A 21,792-nucleotide genomic window follows, 5' to 3' on the forward strand; every position below is an offset into this window, starting at 1 on the left:
TTTTCTCTGGTAGAGAGTAACATGTAGCTGAACACTGTGCTACCTAGGCCTACATTTCACTTTTGTTCAACATGTTCAAGGTTTTAAAAGGTGATGATACTAAGAAAATCTCAGATTTATATTATGTCTCTGATAGTTTCCTAAAATAGCTAGGTCTCATCTGATTGGTGTCAACAACAAAATCATACTCTGATAATGATTAAAATGTCTATAGTTAGAAAATACTAAAAAAACTTTAATTTGTCGATAGTGTCTGGTCTGGTTGATATGGTGATTCATATTAATTAAGACTACAGGTGATTCATATTAATTAAGACTACATGTAGCTCCAGTATTTTTCACTGATTTGTACTTATAATTTTTACTTGCCAATCATACACTGTAGCTTTTACTTGCCCGATGATGACTTCCATTTAATGTCCTGGGCAATCTGATAACCTTTAATGTCTAACCCTAAGTATAGAATTAGGTCATCAAGATCCTTATTACATTGTGCACCTACAAATGTACATGTTGTCCTTCAATCATACACACATTTTAGTGGTCGTTTGTAATGTACCAGTAGTTTTGGGCTCAATTGGTTAATCCAGTGTTAAAAAGCAGCCTTTGTAAGGGGATCAACAGTTTTTCCAGCACAATAAAAATACTTGGACTTTGACAAACATGTTTAACACGCCACATTCTTTAATTTATGTGCCTTTCCTAAAAATATGAGCTGGTATCTCAGTGGGTTTTTTCATGCTGTCTGTCATATATTTGTTTTTTTTGTTTATTGTTTAAGGTGGTACCCAACACCTTGACTAATATTAATTTGGCTCGTTTAATTTTCATAAAATTTTGACAAAATGTTTACTTTGACCCTTTGACAAAAATATAAAAATTTCAAAAAAAAAAACCAACCAGTTTGACAAACACTAATTTTGATCATTGAGAAGCTTAATATTTCCTTAACAATACAACGTAGTTAAAACGTTTAGCTGATTTTTACAGAGTTATCTCCCTGTAGTGTTAGGTACCACCTTAAGCATTAAGAACAGTCTGTTGGTTTTCTTGATGAAAGTATTTCACATTTTTTCATAACAATCCTCCATACAGCTTTCTATGGGGTATGGATTTTGCTCATTGTTAAAGGCCATAGAATGTTCTATTGTTGTTTACATCCTCATCCTAAAGGTCTCTGGTGGATAGATGTCTCATCGGCAATCATACTTCATCACCTAATTTTTATATTTATTAAAAACAAAAACTTGTTTAAATGTCTTAGCTCTGGCTGTCTGGAGTCAAAAGGTTAGACCTACACAACAGGGAATGCTCAGTTATAAAAGATCGTAGAAATAGTAATTAACCTGATATTTAATACTGAAAGTGAGAGGTCTCTGTTATAAGCTTAAGGGATACATTGTACATGTGAAGACTGAAAGTAGAATACTAAACGCCTTGAGGAGACCAGATGAACCAGTTTTCATAAACTATAATCATGATTAACCTATATCTAGTAACGGAGAATTTTAATATGTTCTTCCATTTCTATCACATGCTTTTTTATGACATCCAAAAATAAAAAAGGAACTATTGTACATTGGGATTTGTATTAAAAAAACTAATAGTGTAAATATCTACATTGATGTTTTAAAAGTTTTTAGTGACGTACATGAAAAACAATTCTTGACTGACTTCTTAAGCTATTTATTGATTGATCAATATTACGACATGGAAAAAACTTTATTTTTATTTCCGTTTGATAGATATGATCAAGTGAGATTGTGTGAACACATGTTTAAGTGTTCAGATTTCATTGATTTTTTTGGATTTTGAATAGAAGGATATATATAATGTATGTCAATGAGACAGCAACCCAAATTGTTCATTTTAAAGGTAGTAGTGAAGTTAATTGAAGTACATGTATATAATGAGATATCAGTTAATTAATTCAAAACTAAATTTCCTTGTTTAAGTTTGTTTTCTTAATGGATATATAGGATTTTGAAATTAACAGAAATTAGTACATTTGAATTATCATGATTATTTGTGAGAAATATTAAAAGTAGTCATGTATATGTATTTATATATATGAGAGCAAGACTAAGACTTTAAAAGGTAATATTCTTGGTTTGTTTTGTGACGTTACAATTGCAAAATCTGAGGAATGTAAGAAAAGTCGGGGAAAGGATAAATTGACTAAGAATTAGAGAAATGGTATCATTCTTGGTTGGGTAGCTAATTTATAGCTTATACGAATGTATAAATTAGAAAAATAAATGTTTTTTAATTATCCTTTTAATACTTGACAGTAATGTTCAATTAAAATCTTTTTTTTAGAATGGTTCTCATAAGAAGCTAGATGAAAATTCAGAAAATGCCAATAGTAGTCAGGTAATGTACATTAATTATAACAGTCAATGTGTCAATATAAAAGTAAGAAGATGTGATATGATTGCCAATGACAAATGAATGAGAAACTCTCCACCAGAGACCAATGACATAGAAGTTAACAACTAAAGGTTGCTATATGGCCTTCAACTATAAGCAAAACCCATACTGCATAGTAAGCTATAAAAGGCCCTGAAATAACAAATGTAAAACAATTCAAACGAGAAAACGAGCAGCCTGATTTATATACAAAACAATAAACGAAAAAACAGATTTGATATATATAGCAACAAACAACAACCACTGTATTACAGGCTCCTGACTATCAAGTTTATTCCCATATAAAGATAAGAAGATGTGGAATGATTGCCAATGAGACAACTTTCAAAGAGAGACCAAATGAAATAGAAGTTATTATTATATTAAGTTATTTTCCTATTACAAGATTTCATATTGTAATGAGATGGCTACGATACCAAGTGAGCAAACTAAACAAAAATACAAGTCCACAAACAATTCAAAACATTGCATAGAAAGTTTCAAATTGAGCTACATTGTTTATTCCTACCAAAAAAGTGGAGGAACTTGCTGGTGAAAGAGAGGCAGATGATACCAAAGTGATAGTCAAACTCATATGTCAATGACAAACTGGCAATGGCATTGCAAAACAAGAAAAACAAAAAAAGACCAAAGAACAAATAACAAGTTTACAAAACACAACATAGAAATCTAAGACTGAGTAACACGAATCCCATCCAAAACTATGTGTGATCTCAGGTGCTCTGGAAGGATAAGCAGCTACTGCCCAATGAGTGGCACTCATTGTTATACACAGTCATTGCCTGCAAAAATTGGTGATACTTTACATTTGTTGATATCACAAAGGATGAAATGCATACAGGATTGTGGCTATTACAAGTTGGACATATCTGTGGTCATCTGTAACACTGATATTCTGTAACAGGTCTCACATTTAAGAGTTCAGAAATGGTCATATTTGCCAGTAATGACATATTTTGAAGACTTGATATAAAATTCCAAATTTATTATTAAAATGAATTTTGAAAATTTAGCAAGATTGGACATTTTCAAAACAGTTTTGTTAGAAATTTATTCAGTAACTTAATTTTCATTTCGATACTTTTCCTGATATAAAACTGCCACTGGTATTGTAATCTTTAGGTCCCCTAAGATTTTGTTTACTCCAGGGTATTAGGTTAATGATCACTTATCAATTTTTACCTGTGTTGACAACTGACAGGAGAATATATTGATCAAGTTTAGTCAGTTTACTTCACTATTTGATAACTGTAATTAGCAAAGACAAGCGATAATTTATATTATGGAATAAAAACTTTTATTCAGTGTTGTTAAGACAAAAAAAGATCTTTTCCCAAGAATTTCATAAAATATACAATATATATACATAATCATAAGTGTCCCCCTTTTTTAACAATTACAAGTTAAGACACTTAATCATAAAATATGCAATAATTCCACACAGGGATCTCTTCCTATGTAAAGGTATACATAGACGTGCAGCTGGTATGGGTCCCTTTTTTGGAATGTCAAATATCAATGGGGTACAAATTTACGGAGATATTAATAAAAGGGTAGAAATTTACATGTCAATGGGTCATAAATGTGCATTTACTATAAATATGTCTGTAAAAACTGTGTTCTGATCTTTTTATCTTATGATATGAATGATCCCATGTGGTTTAACATCTAAATAAGATATCATGATAGCTGGGAAATATGGGAAATATATATATATATAAATGGTTTGTGATTTTCCTATGAAAGATATGGATGGGTAGGGATTTTCATGTAAATCAATAAATAGATTGGGGGGGGGGGGGGGTTATGCCAAATTACAAGAGTAGAACCATTGTCATTCATGAATATTAAAACACTTCCAAGAATTAATTTAAGATGTAAATTTTTTAAACAAACGTATTATATTTATTCATGAATACAAGCTTACTCAACCTTGTGTAAAAAGGAATGAATTTGTTATCATATATCAAGGTTTTTATGTAACAAAAAGTGTGGCATTTTGTGCATGTCCTATGATATGTATGTTTACTTGATTTTAGTGCTTAAAGGTATCAACGTTTCCTACAAAAAACAATTCAGTGTCAATTCTTGAAATATTTTTAGCCATAAAGTAGAAATTGACATGTTCATGTAACATTTTTACAACAAACGGTGTTACATACATCATTATTAAAGAAAAAAATACATATTGCAGCACCCAATAGACTTAGATGTACGATGAAAAACTTCAGTTAAAGAATATTTTAAGTTCTTATCATATTTGTGAATGATTGAAAAATTTTAAAAATCTGACATAATATTGATTTATATTATAATATGATACAAATTTAGATTGACCTCAAAATGTGTATGTAACATTGACATCATGTCACATGCACCAAGACTAAAGTTTTTGTTAGTACAACTTACAAAAAATAGGTAGGTAGCTATTTTCTCTCAGCTGTAAAGCAACAAGAGTTGATCTGCGTGTAACTCGTTGATGAGACTCAAAATGTGTCAATGTATTATACATCTTATATAGTTATATCTTCAACATAGCAGTAGACAGGCTCAACTATTTCATTTAGGCATTTTCTGGTTATTATATATTGTCCACTGCGTAACGTGTTGAGGACATAGAAACACTGGGCGTCCGTCCGGTCTTGTTCACGCTCTCACGTGTACAATTCTTGCCAGATTTTTATAATACTTATATCATAGGTTTATATCAGCAATGTCTTGGACAATTTCGAAAATCAGTGCTGATCATTTATTTTTTAAAGAGTTATGCCCCTTGGAAACATTAATTATATGGAAAATTGCATTGTTAGCGCTTTCATTTGTACAATTCTTGCCAGAATTTTATGAAACTTATATCATTGGTTTATATCAGCAATCTCTTGGAAGAGTTCGAAAATCAGTGACGATCAATAATTTCTAAAAGAGTTATGCCCTTGGAAATATTGATTTATATGGACAATTGCCTTATGAGCGCTCTGTGTACAATTCTTGCCAGATTTTTATGAATTTATATTATAGGTTTATATCATCAATGTCTTTGACAAGTTTAAAAATCAGTGCCGATCAATTATTTTTTAAAGAGCTAGGCCCCTTGGAAATATTGATTATATGGAAAATTGTGTTCTGATGTGTACAATTACTACCAGAATTTTATGAAACTTATGTCATAGGTTTGTATCAGCAATGTCTGTGACACTGTCGAAAATAAGTGCTGATCAAATATTTTTAATGAGTTATGCCCCTTGGAAATATTAAATATAATGGAAATCACATTGCATTTGCTCTGAAGCCTTCATTTCTCTAAGATATTAATAAAAAGTTTTAAGAAAAAAAATGCTTTTTTTTAGTTATTGCCCTTGTACCTTGGATAGATAAAATATGTACAACGTGGGGGACATTGGAACTCTTTTTATTATATTATATTTTGTTCAAAGCTCCAGGGTTCTCATTATGGATTTTTGATAGCAAATAAAGGTACTTGTCATTTTTAGCCATGGCGAGTCCCAACATTGAGAAGATGAAATTTTATTGCTATATACTTTATCATTTCAGTCTCTATGACAAAAAAAGCAAGGAAACGACAACTAATTTAGATTATTTTAAAACTTTTGATATAAAATGATGATACATGTGCTCAGTTGATACAGCATTTTACAATCTTAGTGCATCTCTGGACTTCATGGTTTTGAAAATGATGAGTTCAGACAGATTTTCATGAGTCATGGACTAACTTAGTGAGAATCCTGATCTCCTTTCGTATTGTTATCAAATTTATGCAAAAGCATTGATTTAGTTAACACGAATAATAATTATGTCTTGTGTCAGTCAATACAACATGTGCTCTGATAACTACATGTAGTTTAAACGTCAAACCATTTTGTAATTTTGATTTAATAGATGACATTATATCTGCTTACAGGTGATGAGCAATGCAGATAAGTTGGATGAAGCCCTGAAAATCTATGATTTTATTTCTGATACACCAGAACCTTCACCGCATCCTCTGGAAACCAGTGCCTCAAAACCAGAAGAATCTCCACTGCATGTTGAGCATTCACCATGCCAACAGGTTCAGTCTCCGTGTGGTCAGGAGGTGTTATCATGTGATCTAGAAACATCCATTGTCAAACCTGATGCATTGCCATGTAATCCAGATCTTGAAACTGATGGCAACCAAATATCGACAGAATCTCTTAATAAAACATACATTGTTTCAAGTCATCAACCGCAGACATCTGATAGTAACAAAATACCGAAAATAACTTTGAAATTAGTCACAGGAGAAAAACCTAAATCTGAAGTGTGGGGAATAGGAGCTGCTCTTCCCAAACGAATTAGGAAAAGAAAAAGCAAAGACTTTTTTGACGATTTTCCAACAAAAGTTAAAAAAAAGGAAATGACTCTTAAAGAAATGCAGGATAAATTGTTAAAAAACAAAGTGAAACAAAAGGTTGACAATAGAATAAAATTAAAAATAAACAAAAAGGAACAATTAATAACAGATGTGAAAGAGGTAGAGACAGAAAAAGAAAGTCCACTGGAAGGTGATAATGCAAGTGAAAATAAAAAAGAAGAAAATAATAACAAAGCAAAAAGGAAAAGTGATTTAAAAACGAAGACAAAAGAGGCAAAAAATGCTAAAACTTTAAAGACGAGAAATGATGGGAAGAAAAATTTGGTTGTTCTTTTGACTGACTGCTTATCAAATGAGAAAAATGCATCCAATTCTAAAAAGCAAACAAGGGCTGCAAAAAGTGTTAAAAAAGCTGTTAATGGAAAACAGAAACCACTACTTAAGGCAAAAGTTCCTGAAAAACAGAAAAATGGGAAAGTTGGTGCGAAAGAAAGAGCAGTAGTGAATTCAAATAAGGCAAAGGAAAAGAAAAGTAACATTAGAGAAAGTAATAAAACTGTTGACAAGAAAATTGAAAAGTCTAAATCAGCTGTGTTAAATAGTTCAAAAACAAAACCACAAAGTAAACAAAAACCAGCCACAAAAACAAAAGTACCAGACAGTAAAAAGAATACTGCTCAAAAATTGAAAAACGAAAAGCCTGTAAAATGTAAAGCTTGTGAAAGGACATTCAAAACAAGGGATATGTTGATCAAACATAATCAGATTCCTTGTAGAATGCGAAACACAAGAACAATGACACAGATAATATTACGACCGAAAAAAAGTGTAGTACACACCTTGCCTCTAACACAGAGACAGATAAATGCAGCTAAAAGACGGAAGCAGATAGCTGGAAAATTAAGTATTTTGGACAATTCAGCAAAGAAGGAAGGTACTGTACAGTCAGAAAGGCAATCTGAAAAACATGAGAAACCGAAGAAATCATCTAAAAGTCGGAAACGCCTAATATCACCTTACTTTACATTTTGTATTACTCCAAAAGATAAAAGTCAAGTATTTGAACCCTTAGATTGTGAAACGTTGTCAGAAAAGGATAAATATTTTTATAAATTGGGAATGTTTTCTGTTTCGCTAAGAAAAGCAAATGAGGAAAAAGTTGAAAACACTGAAATTGACAAAGCAGTAGTGAGTGAAGAAATTAAACCATGTGAGATAACAATTGATTCTAATACGGATGTTCAATCTCTCCCATCGATTACTTCTACAAGGTCAGAAATATCGCCACCGATTCTTGAAAAAGTGTCAGAAATTTCTAAAAATAGTGATGTGCAAAATGAAAGTAATTCAGCAAAAGTAATCATAAGTCAGGATGGTCTGGATCCTCCTGACTTAGTAAATATTCTTGGTGCTACGGATGTAAAAAGGAATGGCCGTGACAATGTGGAGACATCTTTGTCATGTCAAGACCAGTTGATAAGGACTAGTTCTCCAAGTGTCACACCACCTGTATCAAATATTTTATCAGTTACCTCACCTTACAATGGACAGCCTTGTCAAACACCACCACCAGATGGTGCTGGAGGACTTTTAGTTGAAATTGTAAAATCACCGACAATCACAAATGGTGCTTATTCTAGTATTGCTCCTATTAATTCTAGTCAGGAAGAAAAAGGTTGTAAGAAAATAACGGAAATTGAAAATGATAAGGAAAACAGGGGAGATAATATTGTAATGCCTGTCATAATAAAAAGGGATGTTGGTGTATCATGTGATGGGGATGACATTTTGAAAGAGATGGAGAACTGTAAATACTTTGATGGTTTCAGTGTTGGTTTGAAGTTGATAAAACCGAGGGAAAAATCACTATTGGAAAGAGTAAGTAAGGATGCTGAGATAAGTTCACAAACTAGATCGTCACATTGTGTTGCTGATACAAAATCTGGTACAAACAGGAAGTTAACTTATACAGTAACTCTTGGCATTCAGACTGAAAGAAGTTTTTTGAAAACGAAATCAAAACCTTTGAAAACTACAGAAAAAGATAGCTCTAAGTCTAAAGAATCTCTATGTGTGGCAAACGATAATGCCAAGTGTAAGGAGAACTTAATTCCAGAAAAAGAAAAAATGAAAAACAAAGAATTGTCGTCTTTAGAGAAGAGCAACGCTAAAAGTAAAGAATCACTGACATATGACAAAGTGAATAGGAACAAAAGTAATCACAACTTATCAGGTCTTAAAAGTACTGAAAATTTGAAGGAAAAACAGGAGGAGAGAAATCTTTTTCATTCTATTGCAGATCTTATATCTGCACCAGTTGAAAAGAAAGGGTTAAGTGCACAGGACGCTCTTTTCGATTCTATTCTCCCATCACCCAAGGTCACATTTGATGATATATTAGAAATAGGAAACGCAAACAAAGAAAAGCATAATTATGAGAAAACTGAAGATATGTCAGATAGGCAAAGCATTACGGAAGTGGAAATCGTCTTACCAAAAGGTTCAAAAATTGCTCAACTCTGTACTGATATTGATTGGCTGGAATCTGCCGATCTTCGTCCAGTGAAATCTGCTCCTATTCAACAAAAAGATAATGTCAACAGAATAGACAGTGGTATATCAGGATCATCCTTTTCAAGGAAAGATTTTAGTTTTGATATTGGACAAAAAGTTACAAGTAGCTCAGTAACGGATTTATCATTTATGAATAAGGCCATTCCTAACTTTTGTGAGAGTAAGCATGTATGTGATATATTTGTTAGTTCTACTCCAAGCATTGTTTTTAGTGAAAGTCAGAAATCTCTTAAAGATAGGTCAAAACCTGAGGAGGTTTATGTTTATCCAAATAAACCAATTATGTCTACTGAAATTGATTCAGTGTCAGTCAAAAGGGCTCAGCCTTCTAAAGTTGATGAAGAACTAAACAAGAATAGCTCGAACAACTTGTTAGAATTAATAGCTAAGACAATGGGTACTATTCCTGAAGAAGCTAAACAAAAATTTGAAAAGTCAGTTATGTCTTTACTTACCAATGCTACTTCACCTATGGACACAATGGCAGGAGGGGCATCTGCTAAGTCAAAAAGGTCAAAGGAAGGTCAGGTTATTATTATGAATAATACAGCCGATTCTGGTCAGTTTTCTTCTGATATAACAGTTGTAAATGATGAACCTATGAGCATGATGAGCAATGACCATATAGCAAGAAGGATTTGTAACGACCGTGTGATTAGGCCTTCAAATTTCTGTACTGTTTCGAAGTTAGATAATGAATCAGAGAATAAATCAGTAAGGGATTCTTCATCACAACAGTCAAACTTTTTAGATTTTAAACAAAGTAAAGAGAACAATTTCTCAAATAAAACTGTCACACACTCTTGGATAGATGAAATAAACAAAAAAAGTGAAACATGCATTCCAAAAATTGACTCATCCGAACAGTTTTTCCTATTTTGCAGTTCAGCTAATAAATTAGATGATACCAAAACAGAAACAAGTTCAAGGTCAATGATAAACTTTACGGAAACCAACAATACTTTTAAACCTTTTTCTGGATTTAATGACAGCAAAAGTATTTGCAAGCAATCTCGGACACCAATTTCTCAAAACAGCAAAATGACCTGTAAGCCAACTCCGACATCTGTATCTGAAAACAGCAGGAACAATCTATTACTGACACCACCAAGTTGCTATAGTGGTTCAAATTTTCATGTCAAATCTGATTCTTTAGCCAGTAGACGAAGGTCACCTCGACCTCCAAACATCATAACAAATAATCAGGTTCAAATGGATGCTTTAAACAATGGAAACAAAGATGATACAAGTGATCCGGAATCTCCTACATTAGTAACAAACTTTGACTTTGAAGATTATGCAGAGCATCTGAAAGAAGAAACATTTTTTACTACAGATTCATTATCTCCGATTCGGCCAGTTTCTATAATACCTCCAAGTGAGCAACCTTTATCAGATATTCTTTATAGGAAATCACCTGGACCATTTAATTATTCAAAGAAAGGAAATGCTGCAGTGATTACACATAATGTAGCTCCACTTAATTTAATTCATTCACCTAATAATGCTAAAACTGTCCAGAAGTCAGAATCATTTCTGAAGCCTTTAGCTATTGATTGCAACCAGAGCAAAGAGGATGAAAGTTATATTTGTGATATATCTCCACCTCTTGAAGGACCTACACAGAATATTTCACCCATTGATTTGGCCAAAGTGGCTTCTGCAAAAATGACCAACGAACTGATTTTAAAAAGTCAAGGATTTGGGCATGGTTTATTACAGCTTTCTAATAGGACTATGCCTTCACCTAATATAACATTACTACAACAGAAAAGTCCTCAGATATATGTCTCACCTTCAAACTTCAGTCCATTAGGAAATGTTGACCAGCAAAAGAGCATACAGGAATACCCTCCTATTGTTCAGCGAGGCAATTCTCAAGATAGTTCCATCCTATCTAACCATCATACTCATTTTGATACTAGTTTCACTCCTGTACAGTTAATTGATGTACATTTAAACACATACAAACCAAGTTCTATTCCTTCCCCTAAAGTCTTTTCTCAAAATAGACAACAGACTGCTGCTCAGTCACCTGATGCTGAAGGATGGGACAAAAGACAAAATGTGATTGTTTCTCCATCCTTCAATCAGAATAGACCTAAAAATACTGAAAATGGACAGGATTTTAGTAAGCAGAAGCAACGCCATAATGTTAACATTTTAAGAAATTACAATAAACCGCAAGAAAGACGACAAAGTCTAACAGGAAAAACTAATTTTTTTAATTCAAATCAACAACAGTCTTTAGCAATGCCACCAGAATGTGCTGTATCTGAGAAAACTCGTAATGTGATTACAAAATCAAACAATTATATAACTTCTTCAACAGAACCTCAGGATGCTATATTAGATATGATTGATAAATCAAATAAATTTCAGAATCATTTTGTGCCTAATAAGAATGATAAAGTTCAAATGAATTCAAATGCAATGGATAAAATTCAAGAGCAGTTTTCTGCAAGTAGAAAAAATGTTCAAGATTCTTGTGTTCAAAATAGGATGGAAAAATTGCAGGATCATTTTATTCCGAGTAAAATGAATAAAATTCAGGAGCATTTGATGTCTCATAAAAGTGATAAAGTTCAGGATCACTTTTTGAACAAAAATAAGGATCAAATTCAAGATCATTTAACATCCAGCCCAACGTCAAATGTAAGTCCCAGTTTTCAGTATCAACGAAAGCATCCAAAAATGGCTGCACATCACAGGCAATCACACATGAAAAATTCTGACAACTCATCTGTAGAGGGTCCTAAATCTAGTTCAAAAGTGGATCCCTATTCAAGATTACATCATGTACCACAGCATGAGACCTTATCTCATGGTCAAAGGAAATATCATGACCATTCTCATGGAAAATCGAAATTTCAAAATGCATCAAGAATACCTCATCAAGAAATGTCAACACATTCTTTGCTCCAAAATGAACAAATCGTCAGCAAAGGAAGAAGTGATAAATTTCAACAAGTATTACAACAATCAGAACCTTTGTCCTTAAGCACTAGATTGCGGACTGAACATGCACATCATCAGTCAAGCTTGTCAAATATGCATAGAAGTCAGTCGTTTGATCAGTCGCATGTAAAAAGTCACCTAGGCTATCAAAACGCTCCTCCTTGTTCAGAAAAGTCTGCCATTTGTTCACCTATACCTAGTTCATCAGGAAACTATGTTGCCTCTTCTAAAGGAAGCGTGTTTGACTTCCAAAATTCAATACATTCTGTTAGACAGATTAGTAACCAAGGACTTTTGTCAAGTTCAAATCAGGGTTTAGAATATACAGGTCCAATGAATAGGGATAGATTCAGTAGTTCACAAGTACATCGTCAAATGAGTGCTCCCTGTAATTTAACAAACAAACCCAAAGTCTCGTCAAATGTTGTGCCTAACACAGACTATGAAGATGTGTCCTCCCCGGAGGAAGTTGAAGTTTATCCAACCACGCCTCAGAAAAAGGAATTACCTCAGAAATTACTGCCTCCTTATCAACTAGAAAATGAAACAATATCAATACATTCTGGTGACAAAGGTCAAAGTTCAAGAGTAAATATTCCTGATAATTTTGACTTTAAATCTAGTCTTAATCCTAGAGTGCAATATGTAGGACAAAGAAATGTTGTTGATTCAGGGAACAGGGTGTTTCATGAACAAAGGCGACTGCCACCAAACTTTTATCTTCCTCAACGGCTTGTTCATAAACCAAGTGATGTGTTTGACCCATCTGTGCAGTTTGAATTTGGTACAACAGGGGATATATCAGATTCAATTTTAGACAACATTTGATAATATATTTACATAGAATGAAAATAGTTTGTGTATTAATACACTAATCTTGAGTTCAGCAATTTTTCCCAGTTGACCCAATGACATTTGTAAAACAATCCCTTTTCGTTGACTTCATCAAACATTTTCTGTTTCGACGCTGAAGAATAACAGAAAAACGTAATATTTTTTTAAATGGCAGACTTACTTGGGATTGGTGTATAAATACATTTTCCTAAGTCCTGTTTATGAAAAAAATTTCTCCTCATGCCTTCATGCTTGTTAGAAATATGACGGTTTATTGATATGGTCATATTTATAAATTAACTGTTTACAAAACTTTAGAATTTTTGAAATACTAAGGCTTTTCTACCTCAGGAATAGATTACCTTAGCTGTATTTGGCAAAACTTTTAGGAATTTTGGTCCTCAATGCTCTTCAACTTCGTGCTTTATTTGGCCTTTTTAACTTGTTTCGATTTGAGCGTCACTGATGAGTCTTTTGTAGATGAAACACGCGTCTGGCGTAAATACAAAATTTAATCCTGGTATCTATGATGAGTTTATTTTTATATTTGAACAAAAAACACATAAGGCTTCAATTACAATAATTATTATTATACATACAGCATTTTAGACCAATTTACATCATCTAAGTTTAAGCTGTGTCGTTTTTTTATTTCATTTTTAGCAGGAAATTAATTGTAAAATCAGAATCTGGAATGATCCAAAAATACTTTTTTCTTCTTTTATAAATTTTATTATTGAGGATAGACTGATAAATTTTTCCAAAATTTATAAAATTTACAAATTATGAAGGCCCTGAAGACTGTTCTATTTTGCAGCCAAAATATTTTTGTAAAAGTTATAATTGAACCTCAACTAATTTTCTACTTTTACTATACATGCTATATATATAAATGGCAATCTAGTTTTCAGGCAATATTTTTTTGTAATACCTTTTCTCAGAGTAAACCTATTATAATAAATGGAAGGTTCTTATGTATGAAGTGTATGTAAATTTGTAAGAGATGACATTTTCATGATAATTTTTTGGTTGTATTTTAACATAGTGCTATATTTTTGTGCATTGTTGTTTTTACAGTGCTTTGACAAAATTTTTTAAATTTTAAAATTTTGTTGTTAAGTTTTGAGTAGTTTATATGTGCCAGTATCCCATCAATTGATGTCTCGTATTCAAATCTCACATTTTTAGAGAAGTTGAAATGTTGTGTTTCAGAATTGTTTATTTAACATAATTATAGTTTTTTTTTTGGTGTTTTTGTACATAGTTTGTATATATTTGATGTATACAATATCAACACTAATTTTATGTATAAATGTAGTGAGTGATTTGAAATGATTTAAGATATTATTTGAAGTTAAAAATACATTTTGCAAGGACCTTCTACAGTTAAAGTCAAAACGGGTGTAACATTTCACAGTAATTCATTTAGAGATACCAATGGGCAATCAAAAACCTTAAGTCGCTTAAAGACAGACAGCAGGGTGGATTCAGGGTTTACGGAAAGAGGGGTTCAAATGCCCGTAATGGTAAAAATGATGGCAAGGTGAATTTGTTTGAAATTTTATATGATATACCGGTAATGATGTTTTTTTTTCAATCAAAGGGCTGACACACTCTATGCTGTAAAGTAGCTGTTGTCAAATTTGAGTTGAGATGCTAAGATGTTTTCAACTTTTCCCTGGAATAAACCTGACTGTAATTTACACATTAAAAACATCAGAGAACCTGAAGGAGAGTTGATAGCCAATGAGACAACTATCCACCAAAGATTTGATATGATAGCCAATGAGACAACTATCCACCAAAGATTTGCGTTTTGAAACTTTGTGGTATATTCTGTGTGAATTGATATTTATATTTATCTTACCTCCTATACATTTCTAGGAATATCATTGGTTAAAAGTGAATATGTGGAGACCCTGTATATATGATATTAGGTTAGTGGGCCTGTTTGATTTGAATACACAGTTAGTAGCATTATTATGTCTCTTTATAAAAACAACATGACGTTAAAAAAAAATCTGAAACATTTCGCGCAAACAACAGATGAAAAAATTGATGATAAATGAATGAAAATGAATGCAGAAAAAACATTAAACGCAAACAAATTGTTATTGTTGGTATTTGGTTTTGTAGAGACCAATGACATTAGATTCTTAATATTGAAGACTTGATCACTTTAATAGGCCACTAGTCTGAATTCCAGACGTTAAGATAGTAAGATAAATTCTTTACACAGTGTGCTTGTGACCTAAAATGATATATAGGTGTCAGTAAATTTCATATCAGGTTTGAGCTTCGCTCTCACCCCATAGGAAATTTAATGACCCTGTATATATCGTATTAGGTCACTAGCACACTGTGTAACTGATAATACATGTATCTTGATATGGGTATTATATTTTTATGTACAGCTATTTCTTAGTCCAATTTCAGTTTCCTCTGTTATGCAGAAACTTGAAAGATGCTTATAGCCAATGGAAGCAAATCTCTATTAGTTTGACCTTGTTCTCATGGTTTCAAAGGTTGCATTTCTTAGGGACAATTATACTGAAGAATTTAATAATGGCAAAAACCCTTATGTCTGAGTAATTGATATCACCATGTGTATGCTTAAATCAAATTAGCTCCATGCCTACAGCTTCCCATTTAAGCAGAATACATTGTATGGAACCTTCCAGTGTTACTAAAAGATGTTAAACAACTTTGAATAGTAACTCAAAGAGAAGAGGTTGTATTCCCACCATTGATAAAACAAAATCATTTTTTGGTATAAAATCTTCAAAATAAGATTAGCCTCTCTACACCTTACACTATTTCTTCCATAGAGGACAATCATGCACACCTTTTCCTAGAACCCTTTATGGTATATGGATATTTTTATACGACCGCAAAAAAAATTTTGTGGTCGTATATTGGTATGACGTTGGCGTCGTCGTCGTCCGGCGTCGTCCGAAGACACATTGGTTTTCGCACTCTAACTTTAGTTTAAGTGAATGGATCTCCATGAAATTTTACCACAAGGTTCAATACCACAAAAGGAAGGTTGGGATTGATTTTGGGGGTTATGGTACCAACAGTAAAGGAATTAGGGGCCAAAAAGGGGCCAAAAATTAGCATTTTTGTTACTTCCAGACATAACTTGTGTGTTAGTGTATGGATCTCTCTGACATTGTACCACAAGGTTCCATATCACAAAAGGAATGCTGGGATTGATTTTGGGGGTAATTGCCTCAAAATATTAGGAATTAGGGGCCAAAAAAGGGGCAAAAAAACAAGCATTTTTCTAGTTTCATGACAATAACTTGTGTGTAAGTGCATGGATCTTTCTGAAATTGTACTACAAGGTTCCATATCACAAAGGAAAAGCTGGAATTGAGTTTGGGGGTAATTGCTGAAACGTTTAGGAATTGGGGGCCAAAAAGGGGCCAAAAAACACATTTTTCTAGTTTCCAGACAATAACTTGTGTTCAAGTGTATGGATCTCTCTGAAATTGTACTGCAAGGTACCATACCACAAAGGGAAGGCTGGGATTGATGATGGGGGTAATTGCCCCAATATTTTAGGAATTAGGGGCCAAAAAGGGGCAAAAAACAAGCATTTTTCTAGTTTCAGGACAATAACTTGTGTGTAAGTGTATGGATCTTTCTGATATTGTACTACAAGGTTCCATATCACAAAGGGAAAGCTGGGTTTGAGTTTGGGGGTAATTGCCCTAAATGTTTAGGAATTTGGGGCCAAAAAACACATTTTTCTAGTTTCCAGACAATAACTTGTGTTCAAGTGTATGGATCTCTCTGAAATTGTACTGCAAGGTACCATACCACAAAGGGAAGGCTGGGATTGAGTTTGGGGGTGATGAATCATAAGGGGGTTCAAAAAATTTGGGGGGGGGGATTTTTTTTTTTTTTCTTTTTTTTTCTTTTTTTTTCTTTTTTTCCTTTTTTTTTTCTTTTAAAATTTTCCATTTTAAGTTGGTTATTTCTGATTTATATTTAAAAGCAAATAATAATGATATGGTAGGAGATACACACCAAACAGGATGTGTAAATTATTATATAATAAGTATTGTGCAATAGCAAGAAATTTTCAATTGCACAGTATTGCACAATAGCAAGAAATCTTCAATTGCACAGTATTGCGCAATAGCAAGCAATCTTCAATTGCACAGTATTGCACAATAGCAAGAAATATCTATTAGCACAATATTGCGCAATAGCAAGAAATTGTCAATTGTACAGTATTGCGCAATAGCAAGAAATATTTAATTGCACAGTATTGTGCAAAAGAAGATACTTCGTATAAATTGCTTATTTCTTGACCAATTTCAATGGGGTTTTATTCTTGAATTCTTGGGGTTCTTTAATATGCTGAATCTAACCGTGTATTTAGTTTTTGGATTTTGGGCCCCGTTTTTAAATTGGTCCACATTGAGGTCCAAAGGGTCCAAAATTAAACTTTGTTTGATTTCATCAAAAATTGAATTATTGGGGTTCTTTGATATGCCGAATCTAACCGTGTATTTAGATTCTTAATTTTTGGTTCCGTTTTCAAATTGGTCTACATTAAGGTCCAAAGGGTCCAAAATTAAACTTAGTTTGATTTTAACAGAAATTGAATTCTTGGGGTTCTTTGATATGCTGAATCTAAACATGTATTTAGATTTTTGATTATGGGCCCAGTTTTCAAGTTGGTCCAAATCGGGGTCCAAAATTAAACTTTGTTTGATTTCAACAAAAATTGAATATATGGGGTTCTTTGATATGCTGAATCTAACCATGTATTTAGACTTGATTTTTGGGCCCCGTTATCAACTTTGTCCACATTGAGGTCAAAAGGGTCCAAAATTAAACTTTGTTTGATTTCATCAAAAATTGAATTCTTGGGGTTCTTTGATATGCTGAATCTAACCATGTATTTAGATTTTGGATATTGGACCATAATAGGTGAATGTCCAATTTAAAATTTTTAAGTTCTTAGACCACATTCATTCTGTGTCAGAAACCTATGCTGTGTCAAATATTTAATCACAATCCAAATGCAAAGCTGTATCAAGCTTGAATGTTGTGTCCATACTTGCCCCAACTGTTCAGGGTTCGACCTCTGCGGTCGTATCAAGCTGTGCCCTGCGGAGCATTTTATTTGAAAATCTTATCTTGTTAATTTTTCATAGTTTTTGAAAGAGAAAAGGAGCCAATGTTAGATGTATGAAAAATCTAGAGAAAATCATTTCCCACCAAATTTTCAATAGCTTATATCTCAAAAGCAAGGACACAGACTTTGTATTTTTTCTGCTTTTTTAGGTCCGATATACATATACTTTCGATTTATAACAGTCTTTTATAAAGTTTTTATTTTGAAACAAGAGAAGCAAACATCCTTAAGTCATATGATATTAATTTCTATTATATAGAATAGTCTTGAAGTTAAAACAACTAAATTGTTTTGACCGACTGCAGTTTGGTGTCCTTTCAAAATTCCAGAGAAAGACCGTTTTTTTGTTTGTTTCATATTGAAATCTAAATAATTCTTCACTGGTACAACTGATGTGAACAAATATATGTTTAGGGATCAGAATATTTTTTTAAGAAAAAACCATAACCCTTGAAGTTAAATGGTTGTTCCTTTAGTACATATTTGCCCATTATAAAATCTATAATATTTTAATATGGTAAATCTAAATGTATAAATAGATGTGTAGTCTCTTGAGTGACAGATGTTAACAAATTGATTAGTTACCTGTTATTTTTAAATGTTTTTGTCAGTTGTAAAATGTACCAAAAGACCTTCATTTTACTATATATAATTTATAAGAAATCAGAATGTATGTCAAACTAAAAGTCTTTGTTTTTTTTTCCAGAATTTTTTTATTGACATGCATTTACAGCATCTGTATAAGTACATGAGTACTTGAGTTGACTTTAGTATAGGTTAACTGTAATTTATCATAAAAGTTAATAATCTGTTCATTTATTGTGATAATATATCAATGGTTATAAAACTTAAGATAAAAAATAGATATTAAATATATATATAGCTAGTGATGTTGGACAGATATTAGATTTGAAATATTTTTGTATTTTGGTAATTCAAATGTAGGGGAATGAAAAAAACACTATTTTATTTTAACTAAAAGACTTATGCAACTTTTAAGATTATTTAAGGGTTTATTGGGGGAGGGGTACAACATCCCCTGAAGTTGGCCAAAATGTGTACAACCCTTTTGTTTTCCTATATAAAGATGAAAGATATTATTATCTTATTTATTTGCACCCACTTTTTTGGCAAAGATGATGTAATTTTCTGCTCCCTTTAACATGAATCCATGGTACCATTCCGCAACCCCTAAAAGTATTTTTTATTTGAAAAAATATCCTTGTTAATATAGGTTTCTGTGCTGCTGACTAATAATTATGTATTTGATATATGTCAAGAAATTTCAAAAAGGATATGGGCATATTTATACCTATTAAGATAGCTCTTCACTTGCCTGGGCTCATAGCCTACTAAGAGTTGTCTCCTGTCCAAAGGGAAATAACTACAACAAAACTAAATGTGATAAGGTGTAACTCCTGTGTACATAGGATAAGCATATTTATTAACATATTTGAGCAAAAAAGAATTTGATGATAAACAGATTTATGCAAATAGATTTCAGGAAAACTACAGAGTTGTAAAACCAAGATAATGTTTTATACTTTGAATCTAGCTAGCTGTAAACCATTTTTGAAAACCTCAACTTTTGCATGTAAGTTATAGATCTAGGTCTGAGTTGACTCTTGGTGCACAATAATTGAAAAAAGCCATTTAAATGATACTGTTGAAAATACTGTGAAATAGTTCAGTTTGTAATGTGTCAAATTTAGTGTTATAGATCTAGTTATTTACTTTGTATGAAAAACAATTGAAAATTTTATATGTTATCGATTATGTGAAAAAATTATTTATTTGAATGGAATTGTTCATAGCTGTTACAGAAGCTCATCAAATACCACAATAAAAAAAGTCAAAATACTGTCAGTTTTCTAATGATGGAAGTTTTTTTATTGTTGTTTAAAGAAAAGAAGGATAATTTTGATTCTATTGAACATTTTATTGGATGCCACGAACAACCAATTTTTAGCTCACCTGACCTGAAAGGTCAAGTGAGCTTTTCTCATCACTTTGCGTCCGTCGTCCGTCGTCCTGCGTCCGTCGTCCGTCGTCCGTAAACTTTTACAAAAATCTTCTCCTCTGAAACTACTGGGCCAAATTTAACCAAACTTGGCCACAATCATCATTGGGGTATCTAGTTTTAAAAATGTGTGGCGTGACCCGGTCAACCAACCAAGATGGCCGCCACGGCTAAAAATAGAACATAGGGGTAAAATGCAGTTTTTAGCTTATAACTCAAAAACCAAAGCATTAAGAGCAAATCTGACATGGGGTAAAATTGTTCATCAGGTCAAGATCTATCTGCCCTGAAATTTTCAGATGAATCGGACAACCCGTTATTGGGTTGCTGCCCCTGAATTGGTAATTTTAAGGAAATTTTGCTGTTTTTGGTTATTATCTTGAATATTATTATAGATAGAGATAAACTGTAAACAGCAATAATGTTCAGCAAAGTAAGATTTACAAATAAGTCAATATAACCGAAATGGTCAGTTGACCCCTTTAGGAGTAATTGCCCTTTATAGTCAATTTTTAACCATTTTTCGTAAATCTTAGTAATCTTTTACAAAAATCTTCTCCTCTGAAACAACTGGGCCAAATTAAACCAAACTTGGCCACAATCATCATTGGGGTATCTAGTTTAAAAAATGTGTGGCGTGACCCGGCCAACCAACCAAGATGGCCGCCACAGCTAAAAATAAAACATAGGGGTAAAATGCAGTTTTTGGCTTATATCTCAAAAACCAAAGCATTTAGAGCAAATCTGACATGAAGTAAAATTGTTTATCAGGTCAAGATCTATCTGCCCTGAAATTTTCAGATGAATCGAACAACCTGTTGTTGGGTTGCTGCCCCTGAATTGGTAATTTTAAGGAAATTTTGCTGTTTTTGGTTATTATCTTGAATATTATTATAGATAGAGATAAACTGTAAACAGCAATAATGTTCAGCAAAGTAAGATTAACAAATAAGTCAACATGACTGAAATGGTCAGTTGACCCCTTTAGGAGTTATTGCCCTTTATAGTCAATTTTTAACAATTTTTCGTAAATCTTAGTAATCTTTTACAAAAATCTTCTCCTCTGAAACTCCGTGGCCAAATTAAACCAAACTTGGCCACAATCATCATTTGGTTATCTAGTTTTAAAAATGTGTGGCGTGACCTGGTCAACCAACCAAGATGGCCGCCACGGCTAAAAATAGAACATAGGGGTAAAATTCATTTTTTGGCTTTTAACTCAAAAACCAAAGCATTTAAAGCAAATCTGACATGAAGTAAAATTGTTTATCAGGTCAAGATCTATCTGCCCTGAAATTTTCAGATGAATCGGACAACCCGTTATTGGGTTGCTGCCCCTGAATTGGTAATTTTAAGGAAATTTTGCTGTTTTTGGTTATTATCTTGAATATTATTATAGATAGAGATAAACTGTAAACAGCAATAATGTTCAGCAAAGTAAGATTTACAAATAAGTCAATATAACCG

General features: G+C 32.5%; 1 protein-coding gene across 2 annotated transcripts in view; it reads left to right on the forward strand.

Moving 5' to 3' along the window:
- LOC127706775 (liprin-beta-1-like) overlaps positions 1-21,792 on the forward strand; it is a 187,263-nt gene that overhangs the window by 24,224 nt on the left and 141,247 nt on the right. Inside the window, exons 4-5 of one of the 2 annotated variants that reach the window (XR_007984563.1) lie at positions 2,320-2,373; positions 6,350-16,497. Coding sequence is in view for 1 of the 2 variants with exons in the window: in XM_052211450.1 (XP_052067410.1) it covers positions 2,320-2,373; positions 6,350-12,904 (6,609 nt within the window). In the remaining variant the exon portion in view is untranslated. The remainder of the gene's footprint in view (positions 1-2,319; positions 2,374-6,349; positions 16,498-21,792) is intronic. The other variant, XM_052211450.1, reaches the window with a different exon arrangement.

This window comes from Mytilus californianus, unplaced genomic scaffold (assembly GCF_021869535.1).
Source record: "Mytilus californianus isolate M0D057914Y unplaced genomic scaffold, xbMytCali1.0.p SCAF_6, whole genome shotgun sequence".
Taxonomy (NCBI): Eukaryota; Metazoa; Mollusca; class Bivalvia; order Mytilida; family Mytilidae; genus Mytilus; species Mytilus californianus.